General features: G+C 39.6%; 2 protein-coding genes across 8 annotated transcripts in view; one reads left to right on the top strand and one right to left on the bottom strand.

Moving 5' to 3' along the window:
* CCDC50 (coiled-coil domain containing 50) overlaps nucleotides 1-15607 on the bottom strand; it is a 63281-nt gene extending 47674 nt beyond the window's left edge. The window contains exon 1 of one of the 2 annotated variants that reach the window (XM_003804459.5): nucleotides 14909-15607. In XM_003804459.5, the coding sequence (XP_003804507.1) occupies nucleotides 14909-14957 (49 nt within the window). In that variant the 5' untranslated portion in view covers nucleotides 14958-15607. The remainder of the gene's footprint in view (nucleotides 1-14908) is intronic. The other variant, XM_003804460.7, reaches the window with a different exon arrangement.
* The window catches only part of UTS2B (urotensin 2B), a 63670-nt gene continuing 50344 nt past the window's right edge, over nucleotides 14043-27368 (top strand). For 3 of the 6 annotated variants that reach the window (XM_057301976.2, XM_034957902.3, XM_034957901.3), the window contains exons 1-2: nucleotides 14043-14239; nucleotides 15924-16002. The gene's annotated coding sequence lies outside the window, so the exon portion shown is untranslated. Of the gene's footprint in view, nucleotides 14240-14539; nucleotides 14782-15660; nucleotides 15830-15923; nucleotides 16003-27368 lie in introns of those variants that run through there. The other 3 variants (XM_055110789.2, XM_063603028.1, XM_055110790.2) reach the window with 3 other exon arrangements.

Here is a 27368-nt window from a genome sequence, read left to right as displayed (position 1 = left end):
TGAGATCATGCTACTGCAATCCAGCCTGCATGACAGAGCGAGACTCCGTCTCCAAAACAAACAAACAAACAAAAGGAAATGACACCCTTAAGCTGAACCAAAATCAATATGTTCTATCGATCCAACATCGTTCTATCCTTTAGTGTCACAAATAATTGTTTCACACTATATATGGTAGCCGCCAATCATGTAACTGTTACATATAATATAAATTTAATTTTAAAAATTCAGATCTCCTCAGTTTCACTAATCATATTCCTAGTGCTAAATAGCCATATGGGGCTGGTGGCTACTATTCTGGACAGTACAGAATACAGAACGTTTGCATCATCCCAGTTGTTCTATTAGATAGGACTGCTCTAGACAATAATCACAACGTGACAGTAGGACAGAACTAATTTAGACAACTGGACCACTCAGTGAACCTGAATTAGAGACCTCATAGCATTTAAAACCATTTTAACCTTCTGCATGTGCATGCATGCACAAGCACGTGTGCTTGCAAACACACTGCATAATTCGCTTTGCCATTTCAGACATCCAAGGGTCTTGAGTATATTACTGGTCTTGTGTCAGCCACTGATTTATCTTCAAAGTGCTTGCATATTTACATTTCTCCTATGCTGCTTCTTCCTCAGGCCTAATGTGATAGTTTTGCTAACCTCTGTAGGGTGAAAGGTTAAGAGTTATCCTACATTTATCTAGCCACCACTGTGCAGATATAGTCACAGACACAAAGTGAACAAATTTCTGATTAGAAAGTAAAGTGAACCAGGTATTCAACATAGTTAGAGGAGTTCAATTCTTGAAATACAACTGGTACTGAATAAACCCACCAAATCTCTAATACTTTACCAAGCACTTACTGAAGTACCCTGGATTCTGATTAACAAATGTGAACATTTATGAATTTCAACTGGCCCTGAAAGTTAAATGACTCACAACTGAAGAAACATTCTCCTAGATTTCTTGTCTCCCGTACCTTCTTTAAAAAACAATTGCATTTTACATGGTTGCTTTACTTTAAAACAATTCAGGAATATATGAACTTAGCAACTAATTACTCTTAAAATCATAAAGATGAGTAAAAAGGAAGCACTTCTGCTGTTTTTAAATTGTTCAGTTTACTTTTTAAATGGGTTTATAAAATTTCATAATTAAACATAAAGAGATAACTTAAAATTATACTTAGAGAAAGATGAAACTCTTACACAGTAGCTTCTGCAGTACACTGCACAGAACACTGGCTCTTTGAGATATTCAGTGAATATTTATTGCACAAGGAAGCAGCATGGTGTAACCAAGAGAACTCTTACTTTGATTCCAACCCTAGCTCCATCACTCACCAACTAAATAATCTTAAACAAACTAACATCACTTATGTTTACGCCCCTGTAATATGAGAGAAATAATAGCCATCATAAGTACAGTCATCCCTAGGTATACATGAGGGGGATTGGTTCCAGCACCCCCACAGATACCAAAATTGGTGCATACTCATTTCTTGCAGTTGGCCCTGCAGAACTCAGGTATATGAAAAGTCCCTCAGTGTATACAGGCCTTGCATCCCGCCAAGCACTGTTATTTCTGATCTACACTTGATTGAAAAAAAATCCGTGTATAAATGGACCCACACAGTTCAAACCCACATTGTTCAAGGGTCAACTGTACTTGAGCACTGCAGGATATTTTAAAGGTACTTATCAATTATTCTCATGGAGGTAGTCAGACATTCTACGAAAAAAACAGGCCACTGATAGTCATAAGGCATCCTCAACAGGGTAAATACCATTATATAAGCAGTAGTAGACAATTTTTTCAAAACAATTTTTCACAAAGCATATCCAGATAGTAAGAATTCATTTTATTTTTATTCCATGTATCCCTAAAGAAACTCCAACCTTCTGTTGTTTCACTACTTGAATGGCACTTTTCCTGGCACTTACACAAGCCCTCAAATGGTTTGGCAGCCAGTACTCTGTTTGCCTTAGCCTAGAAAGAAAAGCCACCCATCTCCTTAAACCTCTGTAGGATAAACCCAGCCATGCCCATTAAAACCCAAAGATCACTTCCAGCCCAACTTAAGTACAAGTTTACACCAGGGGAAGAAAAACCATTTTGGTTTATTGGCTTCATACGACAAAAGAGCTTCCTTAAGCACCAGCTACTGCAAGTTCTATTTATCCTTTGAGTCAGATATTTCCATTTTCAAATTCTCTTTTGCAACTAGATACTTTAGCTAGCACTTTCCTTCCTATTAGGATTAGTAAATTCATTTCAACTTTAAACGATTGAGAGCAATATTCAAAATTCCCCAACAACTTTACTTTAGATAGAGTCATGGGATAAACAGGCATGGTAAAATAATCTCTTAAAATCTTGCTCTCACAAAGCAAACTGCAATACTGGCAATTCCATTCTGATAACTATTTGTCAGAACTCTACACACATTTCTGGAAATCTTGGATTACGGAAATCAAAAGTTAGGAACAGAAAACAAATGTGTAAATTTTGAAATTTCTGCAATTCCACTGTTAGGCCACCACATGCTCAGTAACTAACTGGTCATGTTCACTGACTAAAAATGTGTTTGTCTAAAAGATACCTTGAGATCATGGGTACATTCCTAGAATCAAATCAGTTTTATACAACCTAGGAGGATACTTCCACAGAGGATCAGGAGCTATATCTGCCTAATTTTAATAAAAGTAAGCTTACATAAAAATAATATTTCTTCCCCTAGAAACAATCTATACAGAATAAGGTGACCGCACAGCAGACTTGAGGAAGCCAGCCAGTGTTTCAAAGTACGTCCAGAAAATTCCCACACAAGTAACAGGGAGTTACACATAGATTTTAAGAAGTGATTCTGTCAACGCTTTGGCTCTCCATGCAGTTTCACAAGAGTGGGGTAATTTTTTTTTCAGAAAGAAATTTATATTCACCTTATTGGTACTTAAGTTACATGTGAACTCTTGATAGTTCTCTATTCCCAACAAAGGCTGAAAACAGCTAGCACTCGGAGAAGAGAAAAGCCAAAACTTAAGCTGCCAGTCACACTGAGAGACTCCAGTGAGGAGGATGCTAAGACTTCAATAATATACAAATAAACAGAGTATACAGAGCAACAACCTGGATCTGTTTTGAATTTTTTTAAGTGTTTAAGAAGTATTTATGAGTATCTTGAGTACAGATCAGGACTCAACTATTGCTTACTTCCAGGCTAAAAGACCTTGGGCAAGTACTTAATTTCTTTGAACCTCAGGTTCCTCATCTGTAAGATAAGGATAAATGTTGTGAGGACTAAATTAGATAAGGTATGTGAAGGGCCAAAGAAAGCATCTGCTACTCACTAAGCAGCAGCTCAATAAATAGAGCCTATTATTGGCCTCATTAAAGTTAATAAATTCTTATAATTAGTTATTTTCTATTAGGTATTGCTTCTAGTGAGGTCCCACTAAGTCACTGATTAACATAGATCTAGTCACTTGTCTAGTACAGAATCTGTGCTGCAATTTACAGTGAGTACTTGCTTTTAGGAATCTGCAGAAATGATCCCAGTGCAGGCTAAGCTGGGAGGATCACTTGAGGCCAGGAGTTCAAGATCAGCCTGGGCAATATAGTGAGACCCTCACTCTACCAAAAAAAAAAAAAATTAATTAGCTGGGCCTGTAGTCCTAGCTACTCAGGAGGCTGAGGCAGAAGGATCACTTGAGCCCAGGAGCTTGAGGCCACAGTGAGCTATGACCGCACCACTGCACGCCAGCCTGGACAACAGAGTGAAACCCTGTCTCTAGAAGAAAAAGAAATAGAATCTGAAGCAATGTTTCCTGGCAAGGAATAACAATATAATCAATAGTTTACTGCACGTCTAAAGCTCTTTCTAACCTCATATGTCCACCTGAGGGAGAATATGTTTCCTATACACATTGTAGGCCTGAGTTAAGGGGAAATCAGAATGTCTAAAATGTTTAATAAGCTCCACCACTCCAAACTTTTTCAGCTGAATGTCCAAGATTAGAAAGTAAAGTAGAATTCTATGTGAAAATTATGTAATTATAGTTTACTGAGACAGAAGAATCATCAAATTATCACCATCAAGAAGGGTATGAAGGAAAACTGTTGAGTAGAAGTGTAGCCAGCCAAAATCTAACCAACATATTAACATGCAGATTAAAACTTTTTGGCATAGCTAAAACTAAATGTAGTTTCCTAATTCTGTATTTTGAGTTGCTGTAGTAAAAGCTTTCTGCTAAATCTCCATGACACTTTAGCATCTGAAATGTAATAAATATAGATTTACTTGCCCAATTTACAGAAATATAAGGACTTTATGATAGTATATAAGGCGCAAGCAAATTATAGTATAAAGAGCCCTCTTAATTACAGATACCTGTCAGAATTTTAGTCTTGGCTCTGTCAGCAGCTTGTCAAGTGAATGAACTTTGACAAGTCACCTTCCAAATCAGAGCCTCATGTCCTGACCTGTGAGGAGACAGATGAAATTACCTCTTAAGAATCTATCCAACTTAAAAATAAGGTAGAATGAAATGTAGTTCATTTGGTGTAGGTGATAGACATTTGCCTCTTGGATACAAGTATTATACATCATGTAAAAACGTAATAACTGAAGACTATTCATCTAGGGTAATTGCCATGCTAACTTTCACCCACACCAAATATTGCTTTCTTCATTGCTGCTGTTGATTTCACTATTTCTAGCATCCAAGATAACAACAATCTGCTTATATCCAACTGTATAGTATCTTTCACCACAAGTACATTTTAACCTTTTGTTCAACCTGGTGCCTTTTAAAAAGGTGAGCTTTTCCTGTTTCAACTAATAGTTCTCACAGAGTCTTCAGTATCAGAGTAAAAGCAGACCATGTTATCAGTCACTAACTGTCCAGTGAATACAAATGTGGACTGTAACATTTACTAAAAGGTTTTCCTGGGGCCAGATGATCAGAGTACAGCCTGGGAAAGTCAACACTTTCCATATTCAGAAGGCTTCTTGAAGATCACCAAATTTTTTATGTTCATCTGCAACGCATTCTAAATGCCCTAGATTTCTCTATGATTGCTACTGAAATTGGCTTCAGTACAACCTACAGTTTGCTTGGTTATCATGTAATACCCTCTGGAGAGGAAATGAAAGAAAATCAGGGGCAGCCTGTATCTAGGAACAGGAAGACAAGATTCTGTCCAAATCCTTTTCTGCTATAAAGGAATCACTTGCCTCACTTGTTTTATATAGAGTCAAAATTATTTAGATGGTTTAGAAAATTTTATATCATAACTCCCTTGAAGGATACATTTGTTTTTCGTAGCACTGCATATTTTTAACCAGTGTTAACTTCTAATACACCATATGAACCTGAAAGAGACCATTCTAAAACAAGTACAAATTGAACATATCATCCCCAAAGCAAAAAGGCTTCAGCTCATTCTTTTGCTCATGCTCTCTCCTCTTTTCAATATAAACCATGACAAGTTTGCAATCTGTATATTCATTGTTTCCAACCCAAAACTTTCAGATTCTTCACAACTGTCTCCCCTTATATCAAGAATTTTAAAAATACATGCTATGTTTGACTTGTTTAAACTGTGTAAGAGCCTTCCCCCCTTTATCTAAAAATAAATTTAAAAGAGAAAATAGAACACATAAAAATTCTGATGGAACCCAATACTATCTAATAAACTAACTGAATACTCTAGTAACAGCAACAAAATGACCATATCACTTTACTGGAACATGTACAAAAATTACCAGCATCTTATATAATTAAAATTAATCCTTAAACAAGTAAGACTGTTGCCTCCAAAGGAGACCACTCTGACTTCAGGTGTTGTCAATCACAACACCAATCAACTTCCTATAGAAATTTGAGAGCTGGAACAACTCATACAACAAAAAGTAAAAGTAAAATGATCTTTCAAAGATTAGCTCTATGGAGCTTCAATGGGGAAACTATAAAAAGAAGGAATGATTTGTGGATCCACCAAAGACCAATTTGAAATAATGAGGTCTGACCAGAGAACGCTGGGAAAACAACAGAAGCAAACATGTTAAGTTGGAATCCAGCAATCACTGACAGAATTGAAAATATTTTCTAGGAAAAGCCAGAAAGTGATCTATAAATGCAGACATTGAGAGTGAATAGCCCTTTCCAAAAGAGCTACTGGCCCAGATATTAAGGCAAACTCAAGATGTACAGATGGGAAGAACGTGGACCATTAAGTGAGCCCCTATCTTTCTCTTTCTTCTACGTCAGGACTCCCATCTAGACAAAAAGAGTCTTTCACAGTATTTGTCAACTCTTGTATTCAATATTTACACAGACCTTCATAATATAAAAGAAAAACCTAATATTTTCAAAGTATTTGGTGGGAAGATGCTACTCAAAAATTAGTGAATATAATACTTAAAGTCAATCATGGACTCCTCCATAGTCAATAAACAAAACAGAATTTGTTGCTGATGGGGAAGCAGTGAAGAGGGAAAGATATCCTTATAAGTCATTCATAGTTTTACTATATGCAGTTAAAACTCCTAAAGTTAATGGAAAATGACTAAGCCTTTATGACTCATTGGAAAAACAAAAGCCAAAAAAGTCCAAGGGAGACTCCCCTGGTATTTGGTCACTGAGGAGCTGTATCAGGACTGGAAATGCTCATCAGGCAAGATGAAAACTTTGGTGATAAATCAGCCTAGGTACCTCTGATACAAGTTTCTAAAAAGATGAAATGATACTTCATTCACACAAATAGCTGTAATAAGTTTTAAGCAGGGCCAATAATATAAGCTAAAAAAAAAAACATAAGCAAACATTTTAAGGTGGTTAAATCTGTTGGATACTCATGAACTTCTGAAAGCCCCACAGACCCTTACTCAGAGCTGGCATACGGCATACTCTTACTTTACATAAGATTTCTACCTACATTTGATTTTGAAAGTCCCCAGAAATTTACCGGAGTGTAATTTTTTTTTCTTCTTAAAAAAAGAGGCTGGGTGCAGTGGCTAATGCTTGTAATCCCAGCACCTTGGGAGGCCGAGATGGGCGGATCACGAGATCAGGAGTTTGAGACCAGCCTGGCCAACACAGTGAAACCCTGTCTCTACTAAAAATACAAAAATTAGCTGGGCATAGTGGCGGGCAACTGTAATCCCAGCTACTCGGGAGGCTGAGGCAGGAGAATCGCTCGAGCCTGGGCGTCAGAGCTAGACACCATCTTAAAAAAAAAAAAAAAAGAGAGAGAAAAATGATTTAAGTCTGTACTTTTTAAAGTCACTTCAAAAATTAAATAGGCTGTCATAAGAGTTCAATCAACAATAATTCCCAAGGGCATCATTATATTAAAGCAAAGTTATGATAAACAGTGTTTATACCGATAACTGAACTGTCCAAAAAAGGTTAAATAACAAAGTTTTTTAAAAGTTTCATTGAAAATGGCTCCAAAACAAATCTTTTTTTTTTTTTCTGTCTAGTATCAGGTCGCAAAAAATTTAAGCTTTGCCAATCACGTGGTCTCTGCTACAACTACTCATCTCTGCCTCTATAGTATGTAAGCAGACAAAGACAATATGTAAATGAATAAGTATGGCTATGTTCCAATAAAACTTTACTTACAGACACTGAAATTTGAATGTCATATAATTTTCACATCACAAAACATTATTTTTTTTGAATCATTAAAAAATGTAAAAGCCATCCTGAGCTACCTTGCTATACTAAACAAGTGGCAGTAGTTTGCAGGTCCCTGCAACAAATTTCAATTACTAGAGAGGATTACTGCTCATTCTTTATCAGATAAATGAGCTGTCACTGCAAAAACTTAAGAAATTAGGAGAAGATCCCTGTATTGGGGTGGCCACAGTATACTCATTCTGTATTTTCCAAATGTAATTGCATAAGTCTGAGTACATAGTCTGTATATAAAAACTACAGATTCCTGAAACCATCTCTAAGAGATTTAGCTAATATCAAGTAGGGCTAGGAAGGTGTTTAGATCCCCATATCATTCTGATATTGAACTAAGATTTTTAAAAGCATGGACATGGGCAAACTGTGTATCTAGTCAGAACTGTATCCAGAATATGTAAAGAACCCCCAAATTCAATAATAAGAAAATAGTCGCTTTTAAAATGAGCTAAAATTTAAAGCAAACACTTCAACAAACAATATAAGAATAGCAAATCAGCACAAGAAAAAAGGCACAACATCATGAGTCATTAGGGAAATACAAATTAAATCCACAATAAGATATCATGACACACTTGCTCAAATGGCTAAAATTAAAAAAATTAAATGGGCCCTGAAAATATCAAATGCCAGCAAGGATGCAGAACAACTGGAGCTCACATACGTTGCTGGTGGGAATACAAAATGGTACAGCCATTTTGAAAAACAGTTTTGACAATTTTAACATGCACTCGCCGTATAACCCGGAAAGTCCATTCGAGGGAAACAAAAACTTATGTTCAAATACACACACATACATTAAAAAAAAAAAAACTTGTACACAAATGTTTAGAGTGACTTTACTGTCACCCACCAAAACTGAAAACTCGTATGTTCTTCAATTAGTGAATAGATAAACAGTATGTTTGAGGAGACTCAAAAAACTACTTACTATATGATCTTATTTATATAACATTTTTGACAAGGCAAAACTACAAGGGCAGAAAACAAATCAGTGGCTGGTGGGGGCATGAAACGGGGGTTGAGAAGTTTGGGGGTTAGGAACTGTTCTGTATCTTGATTGTTGTGGTGGTTCCAAGACTACACATTTGTCAAAACTCAGAACTACACACTAAAAAAGAAGGAATTTTTATTGTATGTAAATTATTCGCTGAACTTGACTAAAACGACAAAGAAAAAGGAAAGAACCACTGATAAATAAACAAGACCGGTAATACACTGGTTCTGGTTTATTAGAAAGTCTTCACTGCTTTGTTTTTTTTCCTTTTTCTCAATGTAGGCTAAAAACTATCCTGTGCACACACACTTAATGTATGTGTGTATGCTTTTTTAACGAAATGATGACAGAAGGAAATAATGATTGTTTTCTGCTTAACAGTCCTTTTAAAAGCAATATCTGAGAACTCTTGCGCTGGTTTTTAAATTCAAACACCTGGAACATTCTAGATTCAAACATCTAAGTAATCCCCAAAGTCCTTCTAAATATAAAAACTAATTATCCTTTGTAGGTCTTATCTAAGATCTAGGTTATTCTAATTTTACATTTTTGAAGCACAGGACACCTTTAAACGAGTCACCAGTTAAAAACATTAATCCAATGGCACTTCCAGTGGCTACCTCGGAAACAGCAAATATAGTTGTTTTAATGTTTGTTTTCTCCTCTATGGATCAAAGCAATTCACTTCTAAATATGCTTCTGTACCTTGGAGAACTGGGATTTCAAGCAGCATTTACTTAAGTTTAGTGGTCTCCATAACTGTTTTCTTTATGAATGAAAATCACATGTTTTTTGTCACTGAGGAAAAATTCATTTATCTCAACAAAAACTGTTAAGTCCCTAACAAGGGCTGAGGAAAGACCATGGCCTATGACTTCATTTCTCCAATACGTTTAATTTTAGAGTTTCTACCTTTAAATATTAGCCTCTTTAGAATGAATATACCAGAGAAGACATGCATTTTTGCAAGACTTTTCAGGTAGAAAAAACAGTGAGGCAAGAGTGTGACTTCTATAGTTCACTCAGTAATTCATTTGCTGAATCAAAAACAAAAGTTGTAAAAAATTTTATGTTAACTCAGCATCCATATGATACATTATCCTTAAAATAACTATCCTCAGAAAAAGCCTTATTATTTTCATTCTACTGTCTTAAACATATGGCATATCACATAAATGAAACACATCAGAAATGAATCTTATGCATCTACAGAACAATTTAAAAGAAAGAAGGGGAAGAGAGGGAAGGAGGAAAAGGAAAAGAAAAGGTAGGTAAAAAGAAATGGAGGGAAGAATAAGCTGTGTAAGCAACTACTCACAGTTCTAAACTTTTCTAATTCTAGGCCCCAATGTGCCAATTCCTAGCTACTTAGCCTCAGTGGTTTAATACAACTCACTTGCCCTCCCTGACCCTGGGATTTTCATCTGGAAAATAAGGAAGTTGGCCTAGAACAGTGGTTTTTAGTGCTTTCTACTCTGAAATCTCTTTTTAAAGTACCAATTAACTGTGGTTTCCCACGTGTGAGTCGTCCGTTAAGTACCTGTTAGTTTAAAAATATATATATTTTACAAATTAACAGTTACATCCATTTGAAAATTCCCTTCTTCATTCAAAAAAGTAATGCAAGTCTACATATGGCAATATACTATTTTCTTCCCTTTTGTGAAAGGCATTTTTGGTGCACATATAAATTCAGACAGTTCTTTCAACAACTCCATGCATTCTATACCACAGCAAAGATCATGTTCATGTACCACGGAAAATTTTTTTTTATTGTGGAAATACCCTCAACACAACATGCGGCACACAGCAGATATGCAAATTATCTAAGATTCCTTCCTGCTCCCAAATTGAGTGATATTGCTTTGTACTTAGAACAAAAAATTAAACCTATTATTACTCAAGTAAAAATCAAAAACACAAAATCGCATTTAGAAAATTTTACTAAAATTCTATTCTTAATGATTATCTCCAAAGTCAGAAAAGAAAGCAACAAATTACTTTCTTTAATTTTTCTATGTAATACATATCTATGTTGAATGAATTCTATTTACAAGACATACCTATAAAAAATTAGAAAAAAATTCGAAGTTTTTATAAATTTAATGCTGGTATAAATAAGTGATACACATGGTTTAAAAGGTATTATCTCTGCCTTTTAAAAGCTTATACTCTGAAAAAGAATACAAAATAATTATGCCAGAGACAAGATTCCTAAACCAACAGAGAATAATAATGTATTCATTCATTCACTCATTCATTTATTCACACATGCAAATATTTACTGAATAGTTGCTGATTACATAAAAGACATTCATCCAAATGAGGGTAAAGCAAGATAACTAAGACATAAACCTCCTAGCTCCAAGAGATCCAGCCAGGGTCTCATGAAAAACCAACAACCAAAACAAAAACTGTTACGGAAATTTTGAAAAACAGGGAAAGTGGGTTTGCCGTGTAGCCAGATATATGTACATCTCATGGACACTGCCATCTGTTTAGATGCCTAGTGTGCATGTGAGAAGCTCTAAATTTCTTAGACTACTGGGTTCACTGATAGTACCAGACATGATTTTATATCTTTCCCCCTTGAAGGTCTGGATGTACGCCATTAACTTAACACATTATGCCACTGGAGTGCCCTGAACCTAAAATAAATCAGTGCTTTCTAGGTATGTTTCCTTTTACAGACATTTCTAAAAACGTATTAAATTGTATCTTTCACTAAAGAAAAAGGATTTGCTCCCAGAATAGCTAGCTACCTGTACTTCAAGAAGTAAGTCACTCCTAGGTAAACTGATTTCAGATGTTAAGCACACACATGCACACCAACACACACAGAATTCGCCAGCTTTGAGACAGTGGAACTTTCCACCTAAAGAATGTAAGAATTGAACATAAAAATGAGATTGAGAGAACTGCTGTAAGGAAAGAAAAATAAAGATTAACACTTGGAGAAAACAGGAGAGGTTGAAAGCATGCACTGCATGGCTAAAAGTGGTAAAGCTCTAATGCTTAAGAAATTGCAAAGAAGTTGATGAAACGCCAAAATGTCTAGAAAGGCCTCGATCAACATCTTGGTTAGAGAGGGCTAAATGGCAAAATTACAGCAAGTGGACAATTCATTTACCGATACAGGAACTTGGAGAGCAAAAGGAAGTAGGGAGTCTTGATTGCTGGTTCAGAAAAGAAAAATTCAGTGAAGAAGCTAAAACTGACCCCCCGAAAAATGTAAGTTTGTCAACTGATTAAAAGTGTTTTTTAGAAAAATATGTTTTCAGCTCTGAACTCTAAGAAACTTTCAGAATATTGTTGAAACATGCCTGTTCCTTTCCCTAACATTCGCAAATTGCATTTTGCATTTCAGTTATAGACCTACTGAAGTTTAAAATGGCTGGAAATTATTTCAAATCTAGAACCTCAAATGTTTCAGAAGAAATAGAGTATTATTCCTGAATATTGGCAACAGTGTTTTCCATTACAAAAAGTATACAGATGTTCCAAACACACTTTTAACCAGAAAAAATGATGTGTTGACACTTAGTTGACTTGATTCTTTTCACCTACATATGAACTCAATCATTTCCCTTTGTCTCCCAGTTTAAGAGATTTACCAAGGTATAAATACTACCATAGATGTATGTGTGTGTGTTTTTTCAAAAGGTCTGTCCAAATGATGAATATTTTTGACTTCCTTAAAAACTAAGTAAGCAAGCATTAGATTTCAACCTAGGAAAGAAGATTTTTAAATATCCCCTTACCCTAATGTCAGCTGCTACCCACGACCTCTATTGAAATGTTCACGACAAAAGGTCACAGGGTGCCCCATCCCCTCCTAAACAGCAATGGAAACGGGCACACACTCACTGCACTATTCTTCTTAATCTCTATTGGAATCTACCCCCATGATACCAAATTGAATATAAATTGTAACTGCATATATACCTATCAAAAGTTTAAATTAAAAAGTAGAGGAGACAGATACAGGGATTTTTTTGAATGGGGTTCAAAAATCTGCATCAGAATATTAAACTAATTACTACTACTAACCCTTCTCAAATAAAGTTGGCGTTTCAGTATTACCACAGTCTCAATGTTTGCGCATGTTTTACCCTATCAGGGGCACAAGCTTCATTCTCTTTAATTAGGATAAAGACACTGTTAGGGAGTAACTGGGCCATAATTAAGAGTTATATTAGGGAAGGATACACTTTATTAGACTTGAATACTTCTCAGATCAAAAACTTCACCACCATTAGTAGGACATTCCTAGTATAATACATCATTTCCTTTGATGATCTTGGAACTAGAAAAGTCAGATGTTTACAAAGACAGTGATCTCATCAATTCCTGACCACCTTCAAAATTAATATTTAATTCTAACTTAATGAAAGAGCCACACTGAATTTTCTTACCAATTTACCAGATTACATAAAAGAGATTGCCAAACACCGTATTACGCAAAATGAAAGCTAATTTAAATGTATTAGCCTCTAGAGTGTGGAAATGGAAAAATCTTGCATTTTTATATGGAAGGCGTTTGTGGAACTCCTTGAGAAATAATATGTTAGAATACATCATTCATGTCTTGGTACGAAATCAGAAGACCTAAGGGTAATATAAATGTATATGAAGAGTTGTATGTTTTTTCCAGGTCACTCACATGAATAGGGGATTGGATAAAATCATAGCACCATATGATTAATACTATACATACCAGGTTTTGTTTGAACTCCAATTCTCATTCTACTCACCATGCACTACACACTGCACAAGGATCACTCTTTCTCTAGAGACAAACCCAACACATACGCACACAAAAAACCCTCATATCCAAAAGTAAAGGATAACCAGACAATCTCTAAGATAAGAACTCTCAAAAGTATTGATCCGCCTTTCCTATCACTCAGCCTCCTTAGTCTTGACAGCAGAGTGAAAACTGTTTTCTACAGGTGAAAGCCCTAAGTCTTCATCAAAGCCATACCAGGGACAGAAAGGTAGAAAAGTATTAACGCTAAAATCTCACGCCTAAGCTTTAACACCCTTCCGGAACAGTAAGACAGAACTAGGCCCATCAGAAATTCTACATAAAATCAGTGACCACCAGTCACTAGTCTCCTAGTGCTTGAAACTCTGAGAAAGCAATCAAGCAGTCCCTCATTTTCCTGAGATTTTTGGGCTGGCCTGAGCACACACAAGACCACCTGAGTCAAATTAAGTTGGCAATAAAACAAGCGGTTCCAAGAAAGCAAAAACTATTTTCAATTCCACATCTCCAAGACACCTCAGGCTACAGTATTCAGTCGATACAAATGACCTTCACAACAGAAGCCGATTTTGCAAGCCCTGGGAACTTAGGGGTCTGCGTCAGCACTCTGGAGCGTCTATGCTTCCTAGGACCAAAGAATAAACAAAGATAACTCAAGGCATAAGGCGATCCAGCACCTAAGATCTCAGTAAAAAACGCTAGGTCCTGAGGCAGCTGGTGGAAAAACAGAGAAGGGAAGTCAAAAGGCTACTTGCTGTCAGCTAAAGCCAGGTCAGTACTAATCTCTACTTTCCTGGACATTGGTACAAAAAGCAATGACAAGGCCATCAGTCCCCTGTTCCCCTCGCTCACTATTGTGTGTGTGTGCGTGTTTTGTTTTGTTTGTAAGAAAATGCTCATAGTGGCTTCCCGCCCGCGCACAACACAGCCAAGACTAAACTTTTAAACCTTGAGGAAGGTGGGAAAGTCAGCCAGCCAGACGCCGGCCTAGGAAAAGTAGGGAGAGAAGGAGGGAAAGAGTCATGTTTCAAAACAAAGGCTGCACACGGAACTGAACGTCAGCCCCTCTCCACTTCCCAGCCTTCAAGCCAGCCAGGCTGGGCCTCGGTTTTTCAGAAGCGTAGTCAGTCAGATTCACCCGGCTCTCAGCGTTCACTGAGGCTTTGCGATGCACGAGAACACGGGCACAGCCACTGGCTGGGGGTGCTGCCAACCCCCACCCCCACCCCCACGAGAAAAAAACAGGCTTGGAACGTCGGAGACTTGCCCACCGTCCCACACGAGAACCTGAATTCAACTCCTTTCACGTCCAGGCAAGGCCAACGCAGGGCGGGCACCGGGCGAGAGCCGCGGGAGCCGAAATGGCAACGCCCCTGACCTGAGAGAACCTCGGGCTGGGAGAGGGGAGGGTCCCGCGCGCCCTCCCTCCGGGGCCCTTACCTTCCTTGACTCCAGGCAGCTTGGACTGGTCGATGCTGACTTCAGCCATACCGGGCCGGGGTCCCGGGGGCCCCTTTAACGCGGGCTTCCCGGTCACCGCCGGCGCCGAGCGGGGCCCCGAGCGCAGCAGCAGCGCCGGACGCGGCGCAAAGTCCGGCCGGCAGGGCTCGCAGGCCGGAGAACGGAGCGGGTCGGGCGGGCAGGGGCTGGTGACCAAAGCAGCGGGAGACGGCCCCCGACGCACCAGGCTGGCGGCCCAGCTGCCCCGCCGCGGCCACCTGCTCCGCGTCCCCCGCCCCAATCGATACCAAATATCCGGAGCCCGGAAATGGACCGGGGCCGTCCAGTACGGAGGGAGAGAGGAGACAGAAAGGCGGGCGGGCCGGCTGGGGGCGGGGGAGCTGCAGGTCTGTAACCGCAATTGCGAGTGGCTGGCGAGCGAAGATCAGCGCCCGCTGCCGCCTCACTGTTGTCTCCTTTGTGCTCAGTGACGCGCCGCCTGAGGCTGGGGCCCCGCTGTGCTCCCGCCCCCGGGCCCTGCCCCCCTTCCTACGGGAGGGTCGCGTCTTTAGGTGGGGGCTTTGTATCCTAAAGGCCTCAACAAAAAGGCCACGCGGGTCACCTAAAACATAGTCGTTCCCGTGAGCGGTGTAGTCAGCATTCTGTGGTCTGGTTCTGGGATTGAGATTAACACAGGATGTTTACTGCATGCTTGCCTCTGTCTCATACACTCTTTTTGCACCCGGAATTAGAGGAGAGATGGTAGATGGCCCTAAAAACCCCGAATACAACGTACAGAATGAAGAGCAGCTGATAAAATTCTGGGCCAGTTTGGAGTAGAGTGTGTACACAATCAGCTGGGAGAACTGAGTCATTCATTCATCAAAATCGCATGAATGTGTCTACCAAGTGTGATGTTAGGTACTGTGGGTGATAACGAGGCGTCAGCCTTATCTCTGTTATAGCGCTGCACACATTGGATTGTAATTGTGACATTTCTATCTCTCTAAAATAGACAACCTCTCCTGTTTCATCTCCTGGCAACAGAATGCATCCTCCTTTTGGGAAACTGCCTCTTTCCCTACTCCTCAGAGGTGAGCTTCTCCCCCAAACGTGTGCCATGTCTGAACCTCGAGACTACCCCATCACTCTTCCCCCTTCCTCCACCGACATGGGTTCATCGAAGGGTGGCTGGGTGACCAAGACAGGTCAAACAGAATACTTTCCTGGGTACATAAAGAGTTACATATTCTGTTTCTTGTGGAAAAGATCTGCCTCTAGGAGATGATGAGGCCAAACTGAAGACAGAAGCAAAGAGAAGAGAAAGGGAGATGAAGAGGGCATGTTCTGATGTTACCACAGTAGCAAAGCAGGATATCCCCAGAGCAGCTGGCATTTCAGCAACTCCTGGATTCTGGGATCTACAACTCGCAAACTCTGAACTTATCCTCAGTTTTGCTTAAGCTAGTAATAGTTGATTTTCTGTCACTCACAGCTCAGAGTCCCAGTATGAGAGGCCACGTAGGGGAGGTTTTATTTGAACTTGACATTGAAAAGTAGGTGGATTTTAGGCTAGCAAAAATTTAGAAGACTTTGAAGGCCAGAGGGTAGCAAAGTATAGCCCACAGTCCAAATCTACCCCACTGAATTTGAATGACTGTTTTTTATATGTTCAAATAATTACATTTTAAATCACTACATAAATAGGACATAATATTGTCGACCTTGCCTCTTAAGCCTCAAAGTCAAAAATATGCTTTACAGGAAAAGTTTACCCACCCCAGTGCTAGGCAGAGATAACACTCAGCAAGTTAAATGTGGGAATAAGAAGGAAGTGGTATTAGAAAGGTAGATTTATGGGCATTTTTTAATTGTCCTGTAATCTAGTAATTTTTTTTAACTTCCTGTGGTCTAGAGAATATTTATAATAGCAGTATTTTCTGTTTCCCTCCCCAAATCTATTGTTTCTACTTCTCTACCAAGCCGTGCCCTTGGATGCCTACAGATAAATCACTAGGCCCCTTTGACCTGTGGCTTCCTGTTGTGATTGACCAATGGGAAGCACTGGCAGAAAATCAAAAGAAGGGAGGAGAGAAATATCAGAGTATTCTTCTTTCCTTTAACCCAAAATTTTGGCCACAGTCCTGTCCCTCTATGACTACAGGGCCTGTCTAGAGGCCTCTTTTCCATGGCCTCAGCTCTCATGGGTCTCTAATAAAACAATTTGTTTCCAGTGTCCCTTCAGGCCTAGAGTGTAATGGCTTCCCCTAGTTCCTTTTGACTCACTGCAACTTCTGCCTCCCAGGTTCCAGTGATTCTCGTGCCTCAGCCTCCCGAGTAGCTGGGATTACAGGTGTGCACCATAACGCCTGGCTAATTTTTTGTATTTTTAGTAGAGGCAGGGTTTTGGCATGTTGGCCAGGCTGGTCTGGAACTCCTGGCCTCAAGTGATCCACCCACCTCGGCCTCCCAAAGTGCTGGGATTACAGGCACGAGCCACCACGCCCGGCCTCCCATAGTTCTCTTAACCCAGTTAATACCTCTGAAATTGTCTCTTCATTACATTCTTTTCAGTAAAATCACTTACAGTGCACCTCCTGTTTCCTACCTAGACTGTGACTGTTACAGTAAGATATGCCAAAAGTAAGATATGCTTAAAATATGATGCGCTTACAGTAAGATATGCATAAAATATCCACATTTCTGGCCTAGAGAAAAAATGGAAACATATATAATAGCCACAATTATTGTTTAAAGAATCGGCTGCTTTCAGCAGAAAAAGTAATGAAAACCAGGAGCCCTTTTCAGGTACGAGAGCAGATGACCTGGAAATCCACCCCATAGTTGGGCTTTCCTTCTTCTACTCCACACCTGTTCTGTATAGGTCCCCAAGCTGAGCAAACAATTAGAGCTCAGCATTACAGAGTAGGCAACTTCTAGCAAAGGACTGACAGTAACACGGGGAAGAGCTAGTATCTTTTGAGTATTTATAGGGAATGAACATATGGTGAATTTCTGTAACAAGTTTACATCGTTTGGTGTCCTGAAATGTCCATTTTGCGATAAAAGAGAAAGCATAAGGCTTCTCAGGATGGATACAGATCCCTAATTTGGGGCAGATGCCAAACAAGTAATTCAGCATCAAATCACAACTTGAATGCCATAGAGAGAAATAAGGATTTTATTTATAAGGCAATATGGAGGCATCAATTGATTTTTTTTCTAGTTGGATATTACATGATACATTTTCTACTTTTATAAAGTGAATTTGGTAACAATAAAATGCTTGGATTGGAGTAGGGAGACTTTGGTCATAAGAAATGAAAACTCCAGTTTGAAAACTACCAAATTCCACAAAGGCAACCCCCAGTTAGAGCTTACCTTACTAGAAGGTAAGCTCTGTGAGGGCAGGGGTTTATCTGTTTGATTCCCTAATATCCGCGTATCTAGAATAGTGCTTGGCACATAATAGGCACTCAATAAATATTTGTTGCATAAATAAATAAATATAGTTATCCAATTTTATTATCAGTAAGAATCACAAATTAAAAGTAAGTTAAAAAAACAATATAGGCAAATGAATAAATTACACTGGACCTTGGCAAAACAGGAAAGGGGACCCACAGAACTATACTTCTGGAAAGAATTATCTGTCTCCTTGGCCCCCAGTGCTTCCTAGCTCATCAGCATAATATACCTAAGAGAACAGTTCCAAAAATGAGGATGCAATTAGAACTGTTATTCACTTTCACCAAGAAGACTGTATTAATATTCTAAGGTTGCCATAACAAAATACCACAGACTGAATGGCTTAAATAACAGAAATTATTATATATGTTTTTCACAGTTCTGGAGGCTAGAAGTCCAAGAGCAAGGTGTCAGAACATTTGGTTTCTTCTGAAATCCCTCTTTTTAGTTTGCAGATTGGATTAGGGCTAACCCAAATGTCTTCCTTAAAGACCCTGTCTGCAGTGCAGTCCCTCTGAATTACTGGAGACTAGGGCTTCAACATGTGAATCTTAGGGACAGATAATTCAGCCCATAATAGAGACTATTAGGACAATAATCCAACCGTACAGTTTAGGCCTCTTTACTCCAGGCCTTGAAGCATTTTTGTCTGGACTCTCATAACATATGTAAATTCCCCGACCCTATTCATGCTCTCAACTTTCCTCAGTTGCTCAAGTCCCCTCACCCTATGGAATTCACAATCAGTTACTCACAAAATTCCCCATATCTCCTTTGTAACTATTCCCTTTCCCTTCTTTTCCTACTGGAACTCAGGGGTCACCTGGGGACATTGCTCTTCCAAGAGCCCTCTAAATTAGAGGCTGTATCTTCTAACATACCCTAGACCCCATTGGACCTGGAGGTGCCATGGTTTTTATCTTATTGCCTTTTTTAGAACATATGTCTTTCCTATTTTTAAATATTTTCAACTTCTTTAAAGCTCATATCCTCAAATTCTGTCACCTACTACATACCCTTATTGCAATTATCTGTACACTTCTGGGTAACTTCTTACTCCTTACAGATGAGCCCTTTTTTTCTCACTCTCTGTCATCACAGTACACTTGATGATTTCAGCGTATACATAAACATACAGAGTCATTCCTTCTGGTAACCTGATCTCTCTTTCCTTGACTTCCTTATTAATATTATTTTTTTTTCCTGAGATGGAGTCTCACTGTGTCACTGAGGCTGGAGTGCAGTGGCACAATCTCGGTTCACTGCAACCTCCACCTCCCAGGTTCAAGCAATTCTCATGCCTCAGCCTCCCAAGTAGCTGGGATTACAAGAGTGTACCACCACGCCCAGCTAATTTTTTGCATATTTAGTAGAGAGGAAGTTTCACCATGTTGGCCAGGCTGGTCTTGAACTCCTAATCTCGAGTGATCTACCTGCCTCAGCCTCCCAAAGTGCTGGGATTACAGGCATGAGCCACCACGCCGGGCCTTGACTTCCTTATTCTGATGAGCTTATACCCCATTGTATTAGCCTGTTCTTACGCTGCTAATAAAGACATCACCCAAGACCAGGTAATTTATAAGGAAAGAGGTTTAATGGACGCCACATGGCTGGGGAGGCCTCACAATCATGGCAGAAGGCAAATGAGGAGCAAGGTGACATCTTATATGGTGGCAGGCAAGAGAGCTTGTGTAGGGGAAACTTCTCCTTTATAAAACCATCAGATTTCATGACACTTATTCACTGTCAGGAGAATAGCATGGGAAAGATCCGCCTCCATAATTCAATTATCTCCCACCAGGTCCCTCCCACCACATGTGGGAATTATGGGAGCTACAATTTAAGATGAGATTTGGGTGGGAACACCGCCAAGCCATATCACCCTATCCCATCTGTCTTACTCTATTTTCAGTTGCTTATAACAGAATATCTGAAACTGGTAATTTATAAAGAAAATGAATGTGTTTGTTACACTTATGAATGCCTCCAATTGAAGGAGTCCCATCTGGTAAGAGCCTTCTTGCTGGTGGGGAATCTCTACAGAGACCCAAGGTGACACAGAGCATCACGTGGTGAAGAGGCTAAATGATCTAGCTAAGGTCTCTCTTCTTCTTCTTGTAAAGCCTCCAGTCCCACTCCAATGAGAACCCATTAGTGATTCAGCAATGGATTAATGCATTCATAAGGGCAGAGCTCTCATGACCCAATCACCTCTTAAAGTCTCCATCTCTTCATACTGCCATGCTGCTGACTCAATTTCAGCGTGAGTTTTGGAAGGCACAACATTCAAGCCATCGCACCATCTCGGCCAACTCCTCTCAGGGTAATTCACTGGAATTTGTCATTACTAAAAACTCATTCTTTGTCAATTTCAAATGTCTTCCAAGTACCACTTCTCTCTCTCCAACTCACTCCTAGGGGTACCCCACATTCAACAATTCTTCAATTACACAAGAACCTATAATCTGTTTGCCCTGCCACCCTGGTACTGCCTCTCACTTGACCCTATACCCATTTTCTTCTTAACTGGCTTAAACTTGACAGCTCATTTTGATAATCACGCCCTACTCAATACCCTCAATTCCCTTGTCTCTGTCTTCTTCTTTTCTACTTCCATAGCAAGATGCCAAGACATGGCTAATCTACTATAAACTCTACATATTGCCCTGATCAATTAACTTCCTATTCCAAAACACACTGATAGCACACCTTCTTCCCTTATACCTACAAGGTCCCTAGCCTCTTTTTACTCTTAGTGTCTTAGATTTGTGAGAAAATAAAAGCACTGAGGTCAAGCGCGGTAGCTCATGCCTCTAATCCCAGCACTTTGGGAGGTCCAGGTGGGCGAACCACCTGAGGTCAGAAGTTCGAAACTAGCCTGGCCAACATAGTGAAACCTTGTCTCTACTAAAAATACAAGAATTAGCTGGGCATGGTGTCCATGCCTGTAGCCCTAGTTATTCGGGAGGCTGAGAATTGTTTGAACCCAGGAAGCAGAAATAGCAGTGAGCCCAGATCTCTAGCCTGGGCAACAGAGCAAAACTCTGCACTCCACTGCACTCTAGCCTGGGCGACAGCGAGAGTCTGTCTCAAAAATAAATAAATAAAATAAAATAAAATAAAATAACAGCACTGAAAAGAGAACCTGAACATCATACCCTTTCCAAATCTATCAACCCATCTACTTCTCCTAAGACTGACATCTTCATTTGGACTCTGGATAGTTGAGTGAAAGTCAAAGCATTTAACAACCAGAATGGCAGAAGCACAAACATAGCACCAAAGCAGTCTGTAGGGCTTTCTTCTGTTCCAATTGTTACCTTTTAGTTTCTGGATGGTGGGCAGGTCCAAGAAGTTCCAAGGGAAAGGAGGTTGGGGGTGGGAGCACTCAAGGGGCTCAGAAGAGCAATTATTTACAAACTGTCCTGAAAGTATGTTAGTATCTTAGCAGTCATTATTGCTTTGGTTGTGCGTGTCTGCTGAACATCAGCCCTGATGAGACCCCATTTCTTCATTTTCTCAAAGATATTACTCCCAAAATTTTCTCTCTCTACTGCATCGTTATTTTTTCCTCTAAAACTTGCTATAATTCCTCCACCTTAACAAACATTTGTCATATCTCCAGTCCCCTTCAGCTATTATATTTTTCTGCTCCTATTTACAGCAAACCTCTTTGGAATATTTGTCTATTCTTATGGTCTGTACTTCCTACTCTCTCATTCTTTCTTGAATCTATACTAATCATGCATTTGCCTACACCACTCCAAAAACAAACTGTTCTTATTAACATTAGCAGTGACTTCCATGTTGCTAACCCAGAGATAAATCTCATTCTCCTTTTATTGGCTAATTGTTCACCATTTAACCAAGATGACTCTACTTTCATGTTTGAAACATTGTTTTGCTTTTGGTTTGTTATTTTATTTCATTTTGTGTTTTTCTTATCTCCCAAGACAACTCTAAATCACTGACCACATTGTGGAAAAGTGACCTAAGTCAATGAATGCTCAACACTTGAGTTTCTTTTGGATAGTGTTATCTGCCAATTATTGGAAATAGTTATGGGCTAGCAACTCTACCTAAAATGTTTCTACCAGGTTACAAAAAAAGTATGTCTGACACCAAATTCATACATTGTATATGAATGTTCATATACATAATGAATATATGTACATATACACAGTCACACACACACACATATATGTATATATATTTTTCCGATGGAGTTTTTCTCTTGTAACCCAGGCTGGAGTGCAATGGCGCAATCTTAGCTCACTGCAACCTCCACCTCCCGGATTCCAGCAATTCTCCTGCCTCAGCCTCCCGAATAGCTGGGATTACAGGCACCCGCCACCACGCCAGGCTAATTTTTGTATTTTTAGTAGAGGAGGGGTTTCACCATGTTGGCCAGGCTGGTCTTCAACTCTTGACCTCAGGTGATCTGCCCACCTTGGCCTCCCAAAGTGCAGGGATGACAGGCATGAGCCACCGCACCTGGCCCTAGTCACATATATTTTTGTATATCATATATACACATATTTGTATGTACACATACACATTTATTAGCAGATAGATATAAAGAAGTCATAAAGACTGTTTTGAAAACATGTTGAAGTCCCAATTTCCTATCCTCTATGGGTTCTGACTACACAGTCTATAAAAGATTTGTGCAAACACAGACATTATTTTGGAATCATGCCTTGGGAATCACTGCGAAAAGTAAAGGCTGGAAAGCTCCTTTGGCGCATAAACCTTGTCCAAATAAGAGTGTAGAATTTCTTTAAAATATTTCAGGCAATTCATATATCTCCACATATTTTCAGTACCCACAATTTTACTAGTGAAAACCTATTTCTTGCATTCATTAAATGATGCTTTAGAGTTCCTATTATTAATCTAAGATTTCAAAAATAGTTAAAAGGTCTTACTAAAACTTCCTTTAGAGTATAGCCTTCTGATAATCATCTGGGTTGCAATACCTGCGTTTGAATTCCTAGCTAGGCAACTGACTGCCACTGTACTGTACATGAAAACTAACCACTCCCACCCCTCCCCACACACACTTATATCATTTCTTATCATAGTCTTTAGTGTTTCTGCTCCCGTTTTCCAAACATTAGATGCTACAGTGTTTCTGATTCAGACAATACTCCAGTTCTCAAACTTCTTCTACTTCCTAACTATTCTTACTCTGGAGGATTTATTGAGGAATAATGTTGCATGAAGCTTATTTTGTAAGTCTTAATCCCATTAATCAGGGAGAAGCCCTTTAGACCTAATCATCTCTTATAGGCCCTGCCTCTTAATACTATCAATTGGTAATACCTGTATTCTGGAGAGACACATTCAAACCACAGCACTAACTGACTACTTTTTCATACTAATTTGAATATTTAATTAGCACTTATTCAGGAATAATCAAAACTGATCTCATAATTTCTTCAATTTACTTCATCTCTGTACGCACACAGTTGTCACATCAAAAACTTTAGAGTCATCTATTCTTTGCTCTCTTTCTTTCACACCCTACATTTATCCTTCAGCAGATTCAGTCAACTCAAGCTTTAAAATATAACAAAAATTCCACATCTCATCTCCTGACTGCTACTACCGTGGTCTAAACCCTCATGATCTCTCACTTGGATTTTGGCCATAGCCTCCTTCGCAGTTTCTTGTTTCTGCTCTTATTCCCCCGGAGTTTACTGACACAGAAGCCAGAGTGACTTATAACTTAAAGCATGCCAGAGCATGTCATTGATTTGTACATGAACCTTGGATGGTTCATGTCTTCTCAGAATTCAGTCTAAAATGCTTAGCATCATCTGCTAAAGTCACCTCCTGGCTTCCTCTCATTCCCTTCTCACTGCCCTGTCCTCATATTGACCAACTTGATGTTCTTTGAATAAGCAATGCATAGTCTTGCTTCAGGGCCTTTTCACTTAACTGGTCCCTCTTCCTAGAAAGACCCCGTATGCCAATAACTGTGTGATTTACTCCTCCAATTTTATTCAAGTGTCTGCTCAAATGTCACCTTCTCCTAGTGACTTTCCCTGATCTTATCTAAAATAGCAATCCAATCTGTCCATATCTTGCCCACTCTTTTTTTTTAATCTCCAGGTCAGTTATTCCTGCCAATATTATATGTCTTTCCAATCTACCACAAAGACTGAAACTTTGTCTATGTGATTTAATGCTGTAATTGTCAGTACATAGAATAGTGTTGGCATATAATAGCTGCTCATGAAATATGTATTGAGTAAATTGCTGGATAAAGCATTTGGTAAAGAATAATTGAAGTGTATCTAGACTATGCTGACCAAATAATAATTTTCCAAAAAGTAAGGTTTTTTTTTAAAAAAAAGTGGCTTTTCTTTTTTTTTTTTTTTTTTGAGACCAAGTCTTGCACTGTTGCCTGGGCTGGTGTGCAGTAGCGCGATCTCGGCTCACTGCAACCTGCAACCTCCGCCTCCCAGGTTCAAGCACGTCTCCTGCCTCAGCCTCCCAAGTGGCTAGGATTACAGGCACCTGCCACCACACCTGGCTAATTTTTTTTTTTTTTTGTATTTTTAGCACAGACAGGGTTTCACGATGTTGGCCAGGCTGGTCTTGAACTCCTGACCTCGTGATCCACCCGTCTCAGCCTCCAAAAGTGCTAGGATTACACATAAGAGTCACCATGCCCAGCCAAAAATAGTTTTTAAGAAAGGACTTTTAAAAAAAGAACCTATACCTTAATAGACAGAAGGTATAATTTAAAATATTTAGAGAAGCAACTAAGTTAAAAAGAAACAGATATCTTCTCCTGCTTTGCCGTGAGGGACATTTGCTATACCAACATGTTGTGAAGTCTAATTTTTGTTTACGAGCCATTTATTTATTACAGATAAATGTCCAGTTTGAAAAAGAAGTAAAATATGAAATAGCTTATCAATACCTATTGTCATGTGAGAGATTTTCTATGGCTATCACAAGGGTGTAGGCGAGAGACAATGACAAAGTGAGTCAACGTGGAGCCAGGGCAAAGGAATCTCAGCCAAGAGCTTGGCAGGGACTAGAGTGGGATGATAGCAGTTTGCATATCTAGGGATAGTATACATATTGGCACAGGTACTGATTAGTGCAAGGAGCATAATGCAAGGAGGACTGTGAGCTAACACAGAGGAAAATTCAGCAAAGTGTGAGGTATGGCATAAGTTTCCTAACCTGTTAGCTACAAACATCTCGTGTGATAGCGTTATTATGGTAATTTCTACAAATGTATATGTACATCAAAAATAATCTACAGACTATATAATTAAAAGTTTTTCATAAAGCATATTTTGAATTTTTAAATGAATAAAGCGCAGCTGTGATTAATACATATAAAATTTACAAATATTACTAAGATCGTGTGATTTGCAATTATCTATTTTTTCAACCCAAGGTTACAAAACAAAAACAAAAACAAAAAACAACTATGTATGGAGGGATATCTTAATAAAAAGATCTTCAGCCAGGCACAGCAGCTCACACCTGTAATCCCAACACTTTGGGAGGCCAAGGTGGGTGGATTGCTTGAACTCAGGAGTTCCAGACCAGCCTGGGCAACATTGTGAAACCCCATCTCTACCAAAAGTATTAAAAATTAGCCGGACATGGTGGTGTGCACCCGTGGTTCCAGCTACTCAGGAGGCTGAGGTGGGAGCATCACTTGAGCCTGGAGAGGTGGAGGTTGCAGTGAGCTGAGATTGTGCCACTGTACTCCAGCCTAGGTGACAGAGTGAGATCACGTCTCAAAAATAAAAAATAAAAGAAGATCTTCAAGCTGGAAAACATTGCAACCCAATTTAAAGGATGAACCATTCAGTCAACTTTTCTGCAGGAGGCCTATAGTTTAGGAAATTCCTTTTCTACAGGCTACTTTTCTTGTGACCTCAGATTTATGAGATTTCCTCAAGATTTTGTTTTGCCCTATGTGGAAAATGCTTAAAGTATGAAGAGTATTCAGTGCTAGAGAGAAGTCTGGTGAAACTATACAAATATGAATGGGAAATATAGACATTGATTACAGTAGCTACCTCTGAGAATGGAGAAAAGGAAAACAGAATGTAGGAAAATGCATGTCACAGATTATTGCTTTAAAAATGACCACAACATTGCTTCTCATCGCACATGCCCTCCTGCAGTACGACATTATAACCCTCCATCAAAATGTGGAATCGATTTCCCCTCCTGTTGAACCTGGGCTGGACCTGTAACTAATTAACCAATAAAATGCAGTAGAAGTGACATTCTGAGACTTATAAGCCTTGACATAAGAAGGCCAGGCAACTTCTGTTTTCATGCTCTTAAGGAAGTCAGTTGTCTTGTTAAAAAAAATAAAAATAAAAAAACCTGGCCGGGTGCGATGGCTCATGCCTGTAATCCCAGTACTTTGGGAAGGTGAGCTGAGCAGATCGCCTGAGGTCAGGAGTTCGAGACCAGTCTGGCCAACATGCTGAAACACCGTCTCTACTAAAAATACAAAAAATTAGTTGGGCGTAGTGGTGCATGCCTGTAGGCCCAGCTTCTCGGGAAGCGGAGTAAGGAGAATCGCATTAACCAGGGAGGCAGAGGTTGCAGTGAGCCAAGATGGTGCCACTGCACTTCAGCCTGGGCAACAGAGGGAAACTCCAACTCAACAACAACAACAACAACAACAACAACAACAACAACAACAAAAAAAAGACTATCCTAATGAGAGGTGACAACGTGCTAGCAGCCGTCGCTCGCTCTCAGCGCCTCCTCGGCCTTGGCATCCACTCTGGCCACACTTGAGGAGCCCTTCGGCCCGCAGCTGCACTTTGGGAGCCCCTCTGTGGGCTGGCCAAGGCCGGAGCCAGCTCCCTCTGCTTGCAGGGAGGTGTGGAGGGAGAGGTGCAGACGGGAACCAGGGCTGCGCGTGCTGCTTGCCGGCTAGCACGAGTTCAGGTGGGCACAGGCTTGGGAGGCCCCCCTGCACTCAGAGAAGCTG

This window comes from Pan paniscus, chromosome 2 (genome assembly GCF_029289425.2).
Source record: "Pan paniscus chromosome 2, NHGRI_mPanPan1-v2.0_pri, whole genome shotgun sequence".
NCBI lineage: Eukaryota > Metazoa > Chordata > Mammalia > Primates > Hominidae > Pan > Pan paniscus.
The sequence above is the reverse complement of the archived record's forward strand: the minus strand, read 5'-3'. Positions and strand labels throughout refer to the sequence as shown.